Genomic DNA, 18987 nt, shown 5'->3' with positions numbered 1-18987 from the left:
TGATGGCTGACACGTTCGTTCCGAGCCAGTGTCCCATTCTGACAGCAGCAGCAGTTTTACTCTTGGTAGTATTGTCTGTTCAGTGATGCCAAGAAAGAACTCCCTGGTGTTTGTCCTTCCGATGCCCGTGCTGCTCCTCTGGACAGTTACAGGTGTCGAGGGCTTTGCAGGTTGGCTTCTCGGCGGGGAGTAACCAGAGACACAGAGTCCAGATGCATTCCAGGGTCATCCCTGTCTCATGCTCCATTTGCTTTGTCACCGATCCAGAGCTCGCCCAGACAGAGCAGATGAATGCCTGCTGCTTCCACCACTGCAGCGAGCAGCCGTGTCCTAGTGGAAGTACCTGCTAGGAAAGCAGAGATGAGTTTTGAGACTGCAACAGAAAGTTAATTGTGTCAAGACTTGACTGCTCCGACTCAAGCGGGTGACTGACAGGATGTGCTCCACACCTTCTCGTTGTAGATTCTGCAGAAGTCGGTCTCTCAGCTTGTAGGTGGTAGCAGAGCTGATTTATGGGTTGCAAGCACATCCTGCTGTCCCTGAGAGTGGAAAACTGAAGTGATGGGGGAGGGTGGTGCAAGGAAGGTGCAGCCTCCCGTTGAAAGCAGAATGTGCAGGGCCCGTGGCTGGGTTTGTATTTTGTCAGATGGAGGCATTTCCCTCCTTCCCCCCCTTTCCCCTCACGCTACTTCTCTGCAACAGCCTGTGTTTCTAGGCTGGCTAGGGAATGTAACCTCCGAGGTAAACTCATGCACAAATCCCAGTAGTTCTGTAATCAGCCAGCAAAACTGCAGCTGATCCGTGCCCTTCAAAGCAAGCCCGAGAGGTCTGAAGCATGACTGTTGTCCTCGTTTGACTCCTGAATTGATCTTAATTTAACAGCCGCAGCAGTGTCTCGATCATGCATTAAACATTGGCGTATGTGTCATGGTGGAGCTCCACAGGGATGCAGCGTGTGGGTGTTGCTGAGGAGGCTTTTAAGGACCGTTAGCACATCGTGTAAATGTTTAGGAGAGACAATGTTTTAAAAGCAATTTAATGGGCTACACATTGTTGTCAACCTTGAGCCCAGCACATCCCAGAAATGAGACATGGTCTGGGGAAAGAAAGCGTCGGGATCGTTGCCTCAGTGCCCGTGAGTGGTGCAGGGTTTATCCTTGGGGTTTGTGCAATCCCATCTCAACATTTGTGTCTCTGTTGCAGGCCCCAAGATATTATCGTGTTCATCATCGGCGGGGCGACGTACGAAGAGGCTCTGACTGTCTATAACCTTAACCGCACCAACCCGGGCGTGCGGATCGTCCTGGGTGGGACCACGATCCACAACACGAAAAGGTAATAACCATATTTCTTACTGTGGATTCTGGGTACGTAAAACTGCTGACATGAGCATGAATTTGTGACGCCGGAGGGATCTTCATCACGCAGTAAAACACAGAAATGTGTGGAAATGGCCCGAGCCCAGCTCTGCTCATTATGGCTGAGGGACATATTACCAAGCGGAAGGTTTAATGTGCATTTTGCTCAATTCAAGGGCAGGGAAGTAGATGTATAGAGTTCTTCCTGCTTATAATTCACCCCACGCTCTAATATGAATGAGAAGGCAGTGCAGCACGCAGGAATTGAAAACTGACTGTGGTCTCCTTGCTCCTGTCGAAGTCTGGAGCCACTGCGTTCCGTAGCCGTGAAGTTAATGTACCTATGATTAGAACCGAGCTCTGTGCTTACACTGCTCGCAGGCTCCCTGCCGCCCACAAGCCGGCAGAGCATTGGCTGTGGCTTCTGCATTCCTCCCTGGAGAACGGGGCTTGCTGTATTGCTTTGCTCCCAGTTGCCTTTCCCGGGAGGCCAGACATCTGTAAGGGCTCCATCCCTCCAGGCCCTGAGCAGTGCCGGGGAGCGCTGGCCGCGCCGAGCTTCACCGAGTTGCCGGGGCGCCGCGTGGGGGCTGTCCCAGCAGCTGGCTGGCGGAGCTGGGAGGGCTGGTGGTGGGCAGTGCTGGTGGGATTTCAGGTCCCCGGCGCCGGGCTGCGTGAGCCATTCCTCAGGGTCTCAGTCGGGATTTACAGAGAGTCCGGCGGCTTGTGCAGAAACCTGCAACTGCTTTGCTGTAGCTGGCCAAAAATTCCTGTCAATATGGGATGCCTGGTTTATTTCCTGTGAAATGGCGGGTTTCTAAATATAAATAATGTTTCCTGAACCCAAGTTATTCATCTGAGTGAGCACAGGTGAAAATTTAGGCCGTTTTGGGGGACTGTTTCCTGTCAGCACGGTTTGTTGCTAGCCAAGCAAGGGAGCATGAGTTCAGCCGTTACGTGCCTTGCTCCTTTCCACCGCGCCGTCGTGTCCCCGTTCGGAGGAACGCTGCCGCGGCCGGGAGCCGACCGGTTACGGGGAGGAGGGTGACAGCAGGAATGTGGCGGGTGACCCGCAGCTCTCCCATGTGTTGCAGCAGGAAGCCTGGTGAAATCTAAGTCCTGGGCGAGAACCTGGCGTTGTCCAGCAGCTGCTCCGAGCTGGGGAGGGAGGAGAACTTCGGTGTTACCACGTCGAAACGCAGACCAAATGCAACAGGAAGCACAAGTTCTGTTTCTCAGCGTTTGGGATGAAATTTCCAGAGCTGATGAGCAGCTTTGGGGTGCCTCAGCAGTCTCCTGGAGTTCAGGAAGAACACGCTGTTAACCGCGCAGGCGCGGTGTGTCAGGAGTTCAGCTGTCAGGCGCTTCGTTGATCTCGGTTACTGACAGGTGGGCTCCAGTGTAGGGAGCGGCCTAAAAAACGGCTCGCTTTTCAGACCGATGCTGCTGCATCGGACTCCAGTGTGATAGTTATAAAATCCCTGCACTTTTGCCCTTCCTCGTGCCTGTAAGGGATCTTCAGGCTCCAAAGCCGCCCGCACAGAAGCAGTAACAACTCTCTCACAAGGAAATCCAGCGGTTCCTATCGTCACGGGCTCAGAAAAAAAAGGCCCAAACCCTCCAAATTCCGCGTGCCCGCTCTGAAATTTGGCCCTGACTTTAGCTTAATGTCGGATGATTGGAAAGCTGAACTGGTGCTAGCCCAGAAGTAAATTGCTTTTATGAACTGGGTTACAAAGGCAAGTCTGTATTAGCCCACATATCGACCAGTTCCTGCCCAAATTACCCAGCTTGCTCAACCTTCTGCTTTACAAAGTAGCCTTTGAACTAAATCCTGTTTTAGCCAAGCCTAAAATAGTAAGAAGCAGCGATCAGGGGGGCGTACTACCTGCTCTTTGGCTGATGAAAAGCAAGGGGTTAAGTAAATTGTCATCTCCCAAGGAGGCAAAAACCCCTGGTTCATGTTCAGCCTGGCATCTGCTGTAACCTCAGTGCGTTTTGAGGCCGTTTTTGACATCTACCAACGCGCTGGCATCAAACTTCAGCCGGCGTCCGCGCTGCGAACCCGGACGGCGCTGTCATCGCGCCGCGCTACGCACGAGATCCAGAGTAAGCGATCCGGAGCTCGCCGGGATGGTAAAAACTTTTCACACCATATTGGAGGTCGAGACCTGCCCCGAAAGTATCGGTGTAGCAGATTCAGCAAAAACTGTCACTTGAAGTGGGGGGGGGGGGGGGGGGGGGGGGACAGAGAAAACTCACCAGCAGCGTTTTGAGTAGGAGAAGGAAAGCAAGCGTGTGGCGAGGAGGAGGGGTGAGGAGCTGGCTTGAGCTTTAGGGTGCCGTCCCAGCGCCGCCGCTGACCTGTGAGGTGACGCTGGGCAGCTTCCTCCTTTGTCTGTGTGCACCAGAAGGGCTCTGAGCGGGGACTGTCTCTCACTTCTGCTTTACGAAGTTCAAGATTTGCAGCCACGTTGTTGGGCTCCACTTCTTGGATTTGTGCTGTAATGAGTAACGTTAGCTCGTTAGGGCTTCTACCGTGACTAGGTTTTGGCGCAGTCTCTGAATTATTTACAGAAAAACTAGGATACTGTATCAGAATTTGCATTTCAAAGAATGAAGTGCAAAAAAAAAAAAAAGAAAAAGAAAAAAAAAAAACGCTGTTGCTTTTTAAGGGCTGACTACTATAAGGTCCTGTCTGGGAACTCCGGGACGGGGACTGCCAAGGGTCCCACTCTAAAAATAATCCTGCCTCGAATGACTTGCTTTTCCCTAGTGGCTCGAGTAAGATTTCCTTAGTGATGAGAATGAGAGGCCACAGTAATAATAATAAAACTTTAGAACTTTGGAGTCAGTAATCTCAAGCCCTTTTCAAGGGCTCCTGCCCAGGGAGGAGGAGCGGCCCATGCAGCGGAGCGAGCCGACTCGCTCGGGACACCTGAGAAATGAAGACGTTTCCCGAGTGTCAACTGCAATTCTAGCAAAGTGCCCGAGAATCACGGATATTTCAGCAAATACACATCTTGAAACGTTGGTGAGGAAACGTTGATTTTATTGTGTCCTAACTCCTCCAGTAATCCACTGGCCTTCCTTTAATGAACTGCTACTTATTTCTGCTGGATTAGGGTTGATATGTCACAATAAACAAGGAGATTTTTCTATTAATGCGCTGAGCAGCCCATGCAAGCACACTAATCCTGTGCTCTCATTGTTCTTACCAGCCCAACTTAAATTGTGATCAACATCTGTGTTTACAGGGTGGGGGATGGCTTAAGGGATATCCATTCTGCTTTTTTACAAAGCGAGAGACAAACAAGCCTTTGGAGCTGGTTCTGTTGTTAGAGCTGTGTATTTGTGGGAAGCTTATCTGTTCACGAGACCATCTGGATTGTCCAGTGAATACACTGTAAGTAAATGTTCTGAAGTGTGGGAGTGAAAAATACTCTGTGTAGGGATGAAAAATACAACCTTCTGTGTTTGCAAAGAGGGTCCCGAAGTGGACACAGTACGGCCCTGTTTAAAGGTTCCTTATGCTGCACAGGCATGTCAAGGAGAATCTGTCCCTTTTGATCTTTGTGGATTTATATCCGTATAGATGCAAAATAGCGGCAGGCATCTAATAACAGTGCTCATATTCTGAAGTGAGACATGTAGTCAAAGGGATTCTTTATAAATAAATCAGGCTCCAGAAGCCAGCAGGCTCTGCTGTTGGAGTTACTCCCGTTTGAAAAACTCCCAGTGGCTTTACAAGGTATGAGAAAATTTTGGGGGTTTTGACTTCCCTCCTCTGCCTCTAACAGATAAATCCATGTAGCTCACCCGTTCCTCGGCCGCTTTCCTGACGTTACCCGTGGGCAGGTCAGTCAGGGATAGGGCTGGGAACGGCTTGGGTCTTCTGGTCCTGGCTGCAGCCGAGAGCTGTGAGAAAAAAAATGCATTAAAGCAGCGGGGGTGCTGAAAAGTCAAGTGATGAAAGCCAGAGAAATGCAGGAATCCAAAGATCAGAAAATCTCTTTGATTGTGCACGCTCAGTTTTGCTGCAGATGGGGCCTTAAATCTGTCCCGTCTCAGTTTACTTAATTTTTTTCCCTCCGTTCCCACTAACAGGCAACCCTCGCGCCGTTAACTCCAGGAGGGCACACAGATACGCTTTTGGTATGGCTCTGAGAAACACCAGCGGGGTGGAAAAAAAATCTGTTGTTGTCAAGGAATTTTCAGTGTTTTTCTAATCAAACCAGATTGGCTGCCTCTGTTCCTTCTGAAATTTTGGCAGCCCTGCTAAAAATACTTCTATTATGACTCGATTGTCTAAAAGGTAAAAAAGCCTTCCCGGAGCCGTGCCCGAGGTTTGAAATGCCCCATCTGCCCACTTGGTGCAGCTCTGCGGCCGCTGGCGCCTGGGGCTGCGGCTGCGCCCTCGCCACTGCCCGGGGTCGAACCACCTGCTAAACCGAGACCTGGGAGGAGAGCTCCTGGCTGGCTTCTGCCCTGCAACACAGTGAGCTGGAAGGCTGGGGATTATTAATCACAGCTTCTTCTAAAAATGCATATTTGTGTTTGAATTATATTTACTGTGAGAGTTCTTTCTTGACTTGGTGCCGTCCCAGCACTGACTATAGCAGCATCGGTGGTTACCTGCGGGAACCAGGTGAATTCGGGCAAAACTGTGCCGGAGTTCAATCTGTGGTTTTTCAATTTTAAGTTAACGTTTGTGGAGGGGCCCAGGCTCACACCGAAATGCAGAATTCAAAGAGATCTCAGGCATTAGGGCAGGGAGAGAAAAGCGAAGAACCTGATTGCTGAACTTCGAAGTGAACAAGTCAGAATGTGGCTGGCAGCGCCGCCGCGCTGCTGCCCTGCCCCGGGCTGAAAGCTGGAAGGAGGTGGCCCAGGCTTCCCCCGCTTCCTAGAGAACAGTCAGAGTGAGGGAGCTGATTCCTTGCTCTTGGCAAAGGGTTTTGCAACCAGCTCCCTTCTTTTCCTGCAGGGGCAAACGGATTTTCAAGAAATTCCCCTGGGTTTGGAGGAGAAAGGGTTACCAAAATGATAAATAATTGCCTCAAAGTGGCAACCCAAACCCAGGAGGAACATCTGGCGCGTGGGGCTGACTCACCCGGAGCACAGGTTAAGCACAAACCTGCTGTGAGTAAGCCGGGGGGGGATGTGGAGCCTGACCCACTTACCCAGTTAGAGTCGGAGCCTGGTTGTGGCGAACGCGGCGCGCCCCCCCCGCGCCGCCGGAGGCTTTGGAGAGGAGAGAGGGGTTCGGATTCTCCCGGGGGGGTTTGGAACCGGCGCCCTGCTCGGGGGCTCTCCCCCCCCAGAGCGGGGGCGGCCGCGGCGCTGGGCGCTCGCTCGGTTTCTTGCGGGATCTGCAAGGTCGAGGGCAGCGCCGGCGGCCGCAGCCCGAGGTGATTTCGCGGGGCTCCCGTTCACCCCAGTGCTGCGGCGGGGCCTCCGGCTCTTACCGGAGCTGCCCCCCCAGCTGGGGAGACCCGCAGGGGGTGCTCCGGGGGCGGCCCCGCCGCCCACTCCTCGAGACCTCCCCCAAGGCTAACGTGACAGCATCTCGCTGCACCTCCCTCGCCGTTACACACACCAACTTTCTCTCCAGAGAGCAAATAACCAGGAGTCCCCTTTAAAAATAAAAGCAAGTCATTCTCTGGTAAGAACTCAGTCTGCCTGGCTTCTAATTCCTAAAAATAAAACTGGAGGAGGGACAGCTCTAGCTGTAATCACGGAGCCGAATGACCACAGCGCCAGCAATGTTCCTGCGCACCTCTTATAAATCAGGCTGCTGCCCTCTCAGAATGCATATTTCTAAACGGTGCGGTGTCGAGAGCTGGAAATTGGTGCAGGCATTTGCATGAGATTCTATGTTTTCATTATTTCTTTTTAAACCCCTCAAGATTCACAACCTGGGCAGGTAGACCTATTTTTCAACTTGGTTGAGGGCAATCACGTTTTTGTAGGATTCCTGGAATAACCCGCTTTTTTTTGTTGTTAAAAAAAGCATTAACGTTCAGACAACTCGATCAGCATATCGAGGGGATGAGTCAACCTAGAAACCGGTAGGACTGTATCGCATTGCCAGAGTAACCATCTTCCTGGTAACGTATCCTCGTTAGCTCGCCTGTGGGAGCGTTGCTGTGGTTGGTGCAAGGGCTCCGGAGCCGCTTCTCCTCCAGGGGTTTGGGGCGTCACGGGAAGCTTTGCCCTGGTGTTTGTGGCACAGCAGGTTGCGCAGGAGCCGCGTCCGCGCCCCCGAGAAGCCGCGCCGGGCGGTGTGTGCTCCAGACCAGATGGAGGTGGGGAGCAGCAGTGGAGGGCGGGAGCGAGCTCCCTCGCTTTGCTGGTTAAGCTGGGCCCAGCTCCCGGCTGAGCGCTCGCCTCTGCTTGGCTTTTGCAGGCAGGAGTGCCGTGCGGAAGCGTGTAAAGGCCGTAATCAAACAAAACCAACGCAAAGGGCTTTAAAGCATTATTCTTTCAAAGGTTTGGGGTTTTATTTCCTCTGGAAAGGATTGAATTAGTCTCAAACCTTAACCCACCTTTAGACATATTTAAACAAGTGCGTTTCCAAGGTTTAGTCTTCCTTGCTCTGGCGGGCTTTGGCCGGATTAAGCTCCGCTGTGCTCTGTGGAGCGGGGCTGAGGCTGCCGGGGTGCAGGCGCGGCGCAGCTGACCTCGGGGGCAGCTCCAGCAAATACCACTCTGGATGCCTTGCTGCTGCTCGGCTGGCTGCGCGCGCCCGTCCACCCAGACGAGGAGGAATCAAGCTCATGACAGGTGTAAACCCGGAAACTGAAACGCCGCGGCATGTTTTGGGGATAAAGCCGGCCTCTGAAGAGCCACAATGGGGGAAATTCATTTTGCGGGCTCACCGAGGTAGAAATCGTCCCTGTTTCCACCTCACCCAGCACCAGGCAACCCCAGGCCTGCACGCCGCAGAAATTCTTTGCTGATGGAGCTGCCTCCACAGCGACCGCGGCCCCGGCCGTGTCCATACCAGGCTTTTAAGACGCACCGCAAGCATTCCAGAACGGGACTTTCCAAACTATCAAATGCTTAGCTGAACTCTGCTCCTAAAGGTGTAACCGGGCCTAAGTGGAAACAGGCTTAGGCTCGGACTGGATGGTCTTGCAGATTCCGATTTCAGGATCTCAGGATCTGAAGCAGAGCAGGACACAGAGCCCGGCCCGCTGACTCCCAGACATTTTTGCTAACTGCTCCATGCTTGCTCCCTGCTTTGACCTATTTTTCCCTTTTTCCCTCTGCAGTTGGCCAATGCCAGCTGCCAGCAGCTGATCTCCACCTGACCATTTTTTTTCTCGAGAAGCGGCTCACCTATTCAAATGTGTCTCTGAATGTGTTGCCTTCTGGGTTTTGTGTGGAGCCGTTGCCCCAGTTCCAGTTCACGTGACTTTATAGATTAAATCTGTCTGTAAGTCTCAAACTGACCCGTTTCTCGGGGGCTAGCCCCCAAACTCCCTTAAGATTCCTTGGTAAATCATATAGAGGAGAGCCTGGGATGAAGCTGAGCGTGTGCTTACACATTTTACTGGGTTAAAACTTTCTTGAGATCCCACTGAACAAATTGTTACCACCCAGAGGTTTCCACGTGGCTCATTATTTCGATCTGAACGTGGTCTGAAGAGGCTGGAAGTTGGAGGGAGGGTCTTGCTGTGGATGTGAGCCCTGGGCCAAGGCGCAAGCGGTGACCCAGGCTGCTTTCCAGAAAGCCCTGGCTGTGAAATGTCAAGGATGCCTCAGCAGGAGGTTTCCACCCTGCCTCTTCCTGCCTTATCATCCGCACAGGAAGACGGAGTGAAGCAGAAAAACAAGCCTGAACGTCGAGCCTTCCTGGCTTTGTTACTGAGCGGCGAGAGGGGCTGCTGGCGCAGCCCAGGTGCTGAGCTGAGCCCACGAGGAGCTCCTGCCCTCAGTCTGGAAGGAAGCCTGCCCGTTCCCGGCACGGGGAGAGGCGAGGCCGCCCGCACGGGATGGAGTGTTTGAGGATGAGTGGCCTCGTTGAGGGAAGGTGTTGAGCTGGTGACCCGTGCTGGGTGCTCCCGATTTTGGTCCCCAGGGCAGGTCATTGCACTCCCGTTGCTTCGCGCTTTGTTCTCCCTCCCTGAGTTCGTCCTGGCTGGTGGGAGGATCTGTTGCTGGGAAATAGGAGCTGGCTCCAAGGCTGCCATTTCACTTATTTTCTCTTGGGTTACTGTCTCCTGACTTTAGCTGGCCCAGCCTGAGGCCGTTTCCCCTTGCAAGCAGCTGGAGGGGCAGTTGGTCAGAGGGCGACCCGTCCACCCTGCTGCTGTCCCGCCGCCGTGGGGGCTCAGCCCTGGAGGAGATGAGATGGGGTCCGAGTGTTTCTGTCACCTGCCCCCCCCTTCAGGGACCCTCAGTCCCTGACGCTTCCTCGCTGCCGCCGCCCTGGGGAGGGACCTGCTGGGTTTGACAAGAGCCTGAGGAGGGGAAGGGGCATCACTGCTGGGACCGGGGCGCTGGGTGGGGTTTTTGCAGCATCACGGGCTGTTGCAGGCAGGCCCTCTCCTCTTTGCCACCATCAGCACATATTACAGAGTGACTCTGTCCCCACATCCCGGTGACACTGGGGGAGAAAACAGACGTTTTCCTAGCTCTGAGGTTGTAGAGCACTTGTTGGTGTTGTTCAAGGGCTTGAGGGTTACTTGCTGCCTGCAGGAGTGAAAAGTTGGCCCTTGCCTCCGCTAACCTGAACTTTGCTTGGCAGTTTCCTCGAGGAAGTTACAGCTTCGGGGTTCCGCGGCCGAAGCACCGAGAGCTCTCAAGTTACGCCAAGGTCAAGCAGCAGACGGTGAATCTTGGAGAAACCGCGGTCTCGCCCATCCGGAGCTCCCACAAAGTGACTGTCCAGCTTTGGGGCAGAACTGGACGTTCCCGCACTGCGCTGCTGCCGTCGCTTCCCCCATCCATGCCAGGAACCTTAACTGGGCACCAGCAGCATCGGGGCAGCGCTCGCTGGAGCTGGCGTCTGCCCTGATGAACCAGGACGTGCCCCAAACGGCAGCGCCCTCGTCGTCTTCCCGCGGACACAGCTCTGAGCGGGACGTGGCTGCGTAATCGCAATTGCACCCTGCGGGCGCGCGGGGCCTCTGCGGCAGTGCCGGGCTGCGGGGGAGCTGTGCCCTTAGCTGAGCTGTCGGAACGCGCCGTGTGAGTCCCCCGAGGAACATCCAGTGATCCTGGCGCAGACTGCTGCGTGCAGCTCTGGAAGGTGAAGCTGATGGGCACTGGAAGCCCTTCGCTCTGCTCACTTGTCTGTATATTCTGGATCCTATTACATAACCCGTTCTGACTGAGCCTCCTGTCTATTAAATGATTCCTAGTAGCCCTTTTGTAATGCCACTGAGGTATAATTACATTCTTAATCTTCTTTATTAACTTCTGTTTACCTTAAGAAACAAACACGGTTTTGCTCCCATGTTGTGAACTGTGCAAAAGTGTTGTGATTTCTTTTTAGCAATAAAAATAATTCTAGCAGTAATAAAAGATGTTGCGTTCGAAAAGGAACAAGAGAGCTGTAATTGTGGAGCGGACCTGGGAGCAGGGGAGGGGGGTTGGCATCCTCGGAGGGGTGGGAGCAGGACCAGGAAGCGCTCGCGCTGCCTCCCGGACCCCCGGCTCTGGGGAAGGTGGAGACAAGCAGGGCGAGCGCTGTGAGCCCAGCCCCTGGGGAGAAACGCAGGCTCTCCTCACCTCCAAGAGGCTTTTTTTTTTTTTTTTTTTTTTTCGAGTTTCCTTTTATTTTAGGTACAAGAACTGTGAAAAGCAGCCCAAATTAAGAGTCAAAACAGACAGCAGCAGACTGGATGCCCGGCTTCTGTGAATGTCCACTACCAACGAGTAAGTCTTTCCCCTTCTCTCTCCCCATAATTAAATAAGTCTGAACCTCCTGTGCCCCAAGAGCTCCGCGGAGCCGCTGTGGATGGAGACGGTTGAATTCACACACGTTTCTCTGGCTTAAATCCCGGAGGCGAGGGCAGGGCGAGCCGGGCGGTGCTGAGGGCGCGCGCGCTGCGGGGCTGCGCTGGGGCTCTCGGGTGGATCCTGGGGGCAGGCCAGGGGGCAGAGTTCCCACACCGCAGCATCAGGGAGCGTTTCCTTTCTACGCGGGGAGCGGCAGGCGTTGTTTTGGAAGGGACGGGTACCGGCACGGATTCCAGTCCAGCGCCTTTGTCCTCGCAGGGAGGAAGCTGACACGTTCTGCTCCTCCCTGGGGGATTAACGCCCCGCAGTGCCGCGAGCCGGTGCGAGCTCCAAGGTGGGGCTGACGCCGTTGCGGGAGGCAGGAGACGGGGGTGTCTCACGAAACAAGGTGTTCGGTTCATTTTCACCTTATCAGGCTGCCCAGTTTCCTAGCGGCGGGTTGGAAAAGGTTGCGCTCCTGGCACGGGATTAAGAGACTCCTACAAGGTGCGATGTTGCGTTGGCCTTTCCGAAATGAGACCCGTCTCCCATGTGCTTCCTTCTGCAGCCTCCTTGGCACACATTTTTGCTTACTGGCAAATGCACGCACTGCAGGTTTGAACCAAGCCTGCCCCAAAGTCCTCAGGAACCATCCCTGCCCCCTGCAGAGTCATCGGTTCCCTCGCGCTTCCCGTGCGTGGAGGGAGCACCGCGTCACCCTTTGCAAGGGCTCAGCCAGGGGCTTGGGGTGAACAATCGGAGGTTTTTAAACCTGGGCAGGTGCCAAATCGGAGAGGAGGGGCACAACGCTGGGGTTTGGGGTTTCGTCTTGTGGGGGTCCCCAGGGGCACCCCGGCTGCTAAGGAGAGATCGTCAGCAACAGTTCCCCGGGCCGGTGTCTCAGAGGCTGAGTCCTGCTGGGGTGACTGGTACCCAGCCCCCCCGGATTTTCTGTGCTGCAGTTTTGGGTCCTGGGTGGAGCACAGGCTCCCCTCTGCCCAGCCTGCAGCAGCCTCCGTCCTGTTGCCAGGCCCTTGTAAGGATTTTGCTCACCAACTTTTGCGCCGGTATCAAGTGAGCGCGCTTTAGCAACGACCAGGGAACGGGGGCTTGCGGTTCGTGGAAAGCTCCAAACCCACCCTGGGCTGCATGAGACAAGCCAGAGAACTTTACTCAGTAGTTTCTACATCTCGTTTATAACTCTGCTTAAGCTAAAGTGCACATTAAAAATGTACCCAAGCTTTGTTTAAAAACACATATCCCCAGACTGCCTATCCTCCCTGGATTTCTTTTTTTTTTCTTTTTAAGCACACGCTGTAGCTATAATTGGACTGGCTTCAGTTTTCAGCCACTGGGTTTTGCTCCATCTTCTCTTTCAGAGCTTTCTCCATGCCAGTGGATGCACAAATCATACTCAAGATAATTCTAGCCCACGGTATATGTGGGGATATTAATTTGCCTTCTAGAGGCCATGTAACGTACTGGGTAGAGGTGGGGGAAGAGGAGCAGCTCCCAGGGGCCTTCCTCTGACGTCTGAGGAAGATTCTGTTTTCCCGTCTGGAAGGAAAAGCGTATGATGACTCTGGTTTAGGGCATCATGAACAGAAGTCCCCCCCACACTGAAGAATCCGTTTCCCAGGGCATTTTCTCATGGAAAAATCACCGAGCTGAAAAGGAAACAGCAGGGCCCTTGGTAGGAGGTGGGAAGACTCTCTGCGAGGCTGGTTCCTCTCTCACTCTGCTGAGCCACGGCTTTTTGTGGCTCGGTTTGTATTGTTCCTGCCGCTCACAGAGGCAAAATGGGAGAGTCTCAGTCATTCAAAGCCTTGGTTCTTCCCTTGGCACGGGGTGACTAATACTTCTGCAGATGGAGACTTATTGGGCGATTGCTAGGCTCCTGGCAAAATGGGAAGAGCCTTGTAATTTCTTCTTTTGGCCACAGCTTCAGTCTGTTCAAGGAGCCGGACTAGCAAGAGAATGCAGATGGAATAATGTCCCTTGCTGTTTTCCGTACCCAAGTGCTGGAATACAAAGTGCAAGTTGCTGTTATGTGGCGGATGTGATGGTAATAGTTTACAGAGAAAAGGGAGGTGATACTTCAGCGTGATGCTGAAACTGGATGAGGCTGGAGCGAAGTGAAGTTTTTGTAACAAAGCTGCTTTTTTCAGAGAAAAATGCAAGCGCGGTAGCATTGAAACACTTTGCAAACAGGTTTTGCTGAATCATTGAGGGGTTTGTTGTTTTTCCAGTATCAAAACTCTGGAGAAACTTTTCATTTAGAAAATATCAAAACATTTTGAGAGGTGTGAAATAATAAATCCTTTTTGTTTCGGGCTTTTCCTTTTTTTGTAACTGAAGGAGTTTAAGCCAGTTCAGAAAGGAAGGATTTTGTTCTTGTTTTATCTGCCAGGTGCTGACCAAACCGGGGCTCTGCTGGCGAGCGGCCCTGGCTATCACAAGAGCTACTGGTCCTAATCAGGGGCGAGAGTCCCCTGAGCTCTACCCTGTACATTTTTCCCGGGGGGGGGCCCTGTGAGGGACGGCAGAGCGCCCGTGAGGACCCCCAGTTGCCTCTGCTCCGTGCCTCCTCGCCTGCTCCCTGCGGCAGGGCTGTCAGCCCCGGCGTAACCGCGGGTGCCGGGACCCTGCAAGCCTCCCGGTTTCCAGAACCCTGACACGTGGCCTCTAATCAGCGCTTGACTTGGGAATTAACAAGCCAGATCAGATGAAATGAGCTCCTAAATCCCTGGGAATTACTTTAGCGTCACAAATAAGCCCTGTTGATGCGGAGCGATGTGGGAGAGAGCAAAGCCCTGTAGTGGCGAGGGGCCAGCCAAGCCTGGCTAGCAGTCTCTCTCCCGGGGACCTTGCCACGCAGGGTGTCCTGACAGCTCTTCTCCACGTTGGGAAAAGCACGCAGCCGTCGCCGGGCAAGGGGCAGGTCCCCCGGGCCAGATCCTGCGAGCCGTTCCGGAGGGAGGCGGTGAGGGCTGCCTGTGTCCCTCTGGGAGCCGGGGGAGGACACGGCACCCGGCTCGTGTCCCAGGTCGGTGTGGCCCGGGGGCCTCTCCGCTCTGCTGAAACTCCCCGCAGAGACAGGGTTGCTGGAGCACTCCCAGAGGGGTAAGTCAGGGCACAAAAGCCGTGTCGAGAGGCTCCTTTTCCCGGCTGCGTGCTGGCTGACAGAGCTGGGCAGATGTTGTTGTGTTGGTTTCTCTCCTCTCTGCTCATGTTCCAGCTCCGGTGACTGCTGCTACTTCATTTGTCCCTGCACAAGGTGTGAACTCCAAACTCACCGGGCCCACGTTTGCCATCTTACCCCCCGGACCTTCCCTGCCCTGGGACCATTAGCCTGCAATTCCCCAGGCCAAGGCCCACCTCCCATCCTGCTCTGGTTCCCGAGCTCCCCCTCCTGTGCTGCCTTTCCAGTCTTGCGCTATGTTTGCAGAGCTGGCCAGTTTGTTAGCTCTCTGCAAATTTCATTAGCAGGCTGGTTTCCTCCCCCTTCCACATCATTAAATTAGAGATGTTAAATAAAACTGGACCTCTGGGAGGGAAGTCATGACAGAAAGAGAAAACACATTGCAGTAGGAACACATAGATAAGGCATTTCATTTAAGGAAAAAAAAAAACCCACAAGCCAAACTTCCAAACCTGTCTATAACTAAAATAAACTGGAGGGGAAATAAAAGCCTGTTGCTCTGTTAGACGGAAGTTACAGGGTGCTGCAGGGTCAAGGAGAGGAGATGCTAAATTTGCAGGTGCTTTAAAGCACCAGCAGAAGGAGAGTCACTGAGGCTGGCCGTCGGGTAGGCTTGCAGGAGAGGCACTGGTTTAGCAGTGGGTCTATACTGGTTAGACCTATGGGACAGCGTTGAATGCCCCGTGAAGTCAGGTTGGTGTAAAGGTGCCTCGTCTCAGGAGAGTTTGTCTGCACGTGAGAAATCCTGCGCCAGGTGTGGACCGAGCTCTGGACGGCGTCTCTGGAGATCCTGAGTTGACTCCTGGCCTTTCCACCAGCCGCCTGGGTTAACCCTTACTGCTGTGTCTTAGCTCAATTTCAAACTTGCCCTTGACCCCAAGTTCCCTTGCTCATGTCTAGCCTAAGCCTGACCTCCAGATGAGCTCTGTGAAGGTCTAAGATCTCCTCCTGCAGGCCATGGGCCGGAGATGGCTTCCAGCTCCAGCACCAGCTCTGGCTCCCGTTCCGGTTTGGCCCTGCTGGAAGCCCCAGTAGGATTTAAGGTAATTCATCAGGACACGACGCAGCCTGACCTGCTCAGAATTACATCCTTGTTCAGTGCTTCTCTGGACAGCGGCTTCTCCCCTGCCTCTCCCACCCCTTCCCTGCCCCATACAATAAATGTTAAGTTGTTGGGAATGGGGCAGAGCCTTGAGTGAGTCCTTCTACAGCAGGTGACTCAGATCTTGCTGCCAACCTGAGCCACCAGACCCTGAAAGAATCTTGTAGAGAAGAGAGGAGAGCTGAGTCATGGCCCCTAAAGGCAGCTTAGGCGGTCCCCAGCCTGGGCCTTTCCAGAGGGGTAAATTCTCTCATCAAGCAGACCCCTTTCCCAGACAATAGTGCTGTAATTATCTTCAGAGACAAGGCAAAACACATGTCCTAATTAAACTCAATTCATTTTCTAAGCAGCAGTTTCACACTTGATATCCAGAAGCAAAATTATGCGGGTTGGGGGGGTGTGTTAAATACATAAATAAACTGAGAGTGTTTGTTGTTCTGCTTTTGCAACAAGAAGATATTTCGGTAACTGTTTATTATGAATCAACACATCATAGGGGAGCAAAACTGCAACATCAGGGCTGAACAGAGCAAATAGGATGTTTGAGGACAGTAAGCAGGAGGACATAAACATAACTTTAGAGAGAGGTTCTCTTTTCATTTTGCCCACATTTTCAAGGTCCTTTCCCTCCCTGTTATGCCCTCCCCCCTCTTTTAAAAACAATGATATTTTTGTGCTCTGTGTAACAAAATTCAAAGCCGTGATATTAGCAATTCCCTGCAAGTCCATTGTTCCCTGCTGCCTTAGAGAAAATACAGTCAGCTGCGAGTGAAACGTGGCATGGGAACTCAGCCCCAGGCTCGTGTCCCCCCTGCAAAGGATGGTGCACCATCCCCTGCCACCGCAACAAACTCCTTGTGCCCAGATTCAAAGGCCTTTGCGCCGGCAGAGTAGCACAGAGAGCCTTTGTGGAACCAGTTTTTTAGACTACAGCCATACAAAGCAAAAGGTGGAGACTTTGGGCCACTTTGTGTGGCGTGGAGGAGTCCTGGAGCAGGGCAGGGGCTGGTGGAAACGCTGTGCTGCACGTCCCCGCGTCCAGCACCGAGCCCCGGGACTGAAGTCGCTTGGCAATGCTCACAGCCCGAAAATTGCATCCTGACAGGGACTCTTCAGAGCTACCGCAAGAAGATACTAAAGAAGTGATCGCCGGTTTTGTAACATTATAATCTAAACATTTCTGGTTCAGTCTTCCCTGCTCACGGCCAGGTGGCTGCTCCCAGCTCTGGGCTGCAAGTTGCTTTTTCCTGCGGTGTTATTTATTAGGTACTTTTGATATATCCTGCAACCACAATAGAAAATACACCGCTACTGAAAATACAAACTGGGAAAACAAATCACCCCAGAATACAGTCTACACAAAGGTTGTTAAACTATGGTCTGAGTTAATTAGCAGCTAATAAAAGACTAAATTCTTCCATTAGCTATTCCGGTATGTGAGATCCACTGATTTCATCGGGAGTTGTTTGTGTCTGTGGGCACCAGGCCATATTTACTGTGGTTTCCATGAATGCAAATCACAGGACAACGAGGGCTCACCTCAGCTGGGACGGGGATGGGGATGGGGATGGGAGGGGGAGCTGCACAGCCGTACTGACAACGTCATGTGCCACCAGCCCCATCCCTCCCAGCCACCTTCCCCAGCCCAGTAAATCCAACGTGAGCAATGTCCAGGGGCCACTTCCACTGCTGGGAGCGTGGCTGCCTGTTTCAAGGACGGAAATTGGAGCTGGACTTGCTCCTATCTCCCTTCCTTCCATATAAATTGTTGATGTTTCCAGATCTGAATCACTGGTCACATCCTTTACCAACATGAGTCACTGTCATACTACTGCCTGCAGGCTTGTTCAACCAGCTACGCCCCTTGTGTTTTCCAAAACAGCCCAAGGATTTCAGCTTGAGCTAAATTCCTCCTCCTCGGGACGTGTCCGCAGGTGCTTTATCTGGTGTGGTTACACGGGGACTTCCCTGGCACCCAGGCACCCTGCCCAGGGATGCTCCTTAGCACGGCACGAGAGCCCAGCTCTGCGGGGTGAGTGGTGCAAAGGGCCACGAGCGCCCGTGGAAATCCAAGCCGTCTCCTGGAGGGCTCCCAAGGGGCTCAAGCCCCAGCTTGGCCACCCCCAGCGCTGCTTGGCCATTGTATGTCCTCATCTTTGTGATTCGTGTAGGAAAGGGATGGCCCCTTCCAGCACGGAGCCCTGCACACTCCCCCAGGACCAGAACAGACTTAGATGTGCCACAGAGATCGATAATGTCGAACGCTTTTTATATTTTCTTCAAAGCCCCTTTTACACTGCCTGGATAAATTGATTTCCTGTTGCTGGGGGAGTGGGAAGGGCTGTTTATTGGGAGCCACCGAGGCACCCTGACCACGCTGTGCCACCCAGAGCTCCCCGCCGGCAGCGTGCACCTGGACGACAACAAGTTTTATGTCACCAGCCCACACTGCGGGGACACACCATGTCGCGATGATGGCAGGCGGCTGCTTTCGTAAAGGCAACAGAGGTGACAGCCAAAATCCCGTCTGTGGCAAACTTTCGGATGCCGTGTATTGGTTTAAAAATTCATATGGGACAATGAGGAATTTTGCACCAGTGACTGGGCATATGGCTGTGGGAAGTGTACAGCTAAGGCATGATAGAGACTCTTAAATGGGATTTCAGTGGGTGTGAGGCATCGTCTCCATCCACCCTTAAAATTCCCAGGAGGCACCCAATGGGAAGTCTTTCGGCACATAAATCCCTCGATAAAACCCCAAACACAACCCCGGGACAAATTGTAGGCAGAGATCTATGTTAAACTGGTGGAAATAGCCCGTAACTGTGAGTGCTGGGCTGTCCTGACAGCCCTGCGGGGAGGCCGTTGGGGAGGAGGGTGGGCCCTGACCAGCATGAGTCTTGCTTCAAAGGGCAGGACAGAGCTCTCCCGCTGCCGCCAGCATCGTGCCATCTGCGGCCACCTCGGGGGTGCTCCGGAGGACCTGGCTGCTGAAAACAGGACGTGAAGAATAACAAGTCCAGTTGGGAGGCAAAATGTTATTAAGTATAAATTGGCACACTCCATCGTGCCGTAAGAGACCCTGCAAACCGCACCGGGGGCTTCAGGCGCTCAACTTTTGCTGCTGTGAGCGGGACTCATCCCCATCCCTCTGCCATCACTCCTCCCCTGCTTCTCCCGCTGTGCCCACGTGCCGTAATGCAGCTGCCCAGGGTGGGTGTCACTGCTGGGCCCCCGCAGCCCTCGTGGGACACGTGCCATCACTGTGGTTCTTCCCCACTCTGCAGGAGGAATCTAAGCCGTACCCACCTCACCCAGTGCTTCCCAAGCAGAACAGACCAGCACCTGACACTGCTGAATTTGCTGAAAAGCAG

General features: G+C 53.4%; 1 protein-coding gene across 2 annotated transcripts in view; it reads left to right on the top strand.

Annotated features, from left to right (window-relative positions):
- The window catches only part of VPS45 (vacuolar protein sorting 45 homolog), a 30302-nt gene extending 19393 nt beyond the window's left edge, over positions 1–10909 (top strand). Inside the window, exons 14-15 of one of the 2 annotated variants that reach the window (XM_042784743.1) lie at positions 1204–1335; positions 10114–10909. In XM_042784743.1, coding sequence (XP_042640677.1) covers positions 1204–1335; positions 10114–10201 — 220 coding nt within the window. In that variant the 3' untranslated portion in view covers positions 10202–10909. Of the gene's footprint in view, positions 1–1203; positions 1336–2452; positions 5060–10113 lie in introns of those variants that run through there. The other variant, XM_042784744.1, reaches the window with a different exon arrangement.
- Positions 10910–18987: the final 8078 nt, after the last annotated feature.

The sequence above is a fragment of the Tyto alba genome, unplaced genomic scaffold (assembly GCF_018691265.1).
Source record: "Tyto alba isolate M040663 unplaced genomic scaffold, T.alba_DEE_v4.0 Super-Scaffold_8, whole genome shotgun sequence".
Taxonomy (NCBI): Eukaryota; Metazoa; Chordata; class Aves; order Strigiformes; family Tytonidae; genus Tyto; species Tyto alba.
The sequence above is the reverse complement of the archived record's forward strand: the minus strand, read 5'-3'. Positions and strand labels throughout refer to the sequence as shown.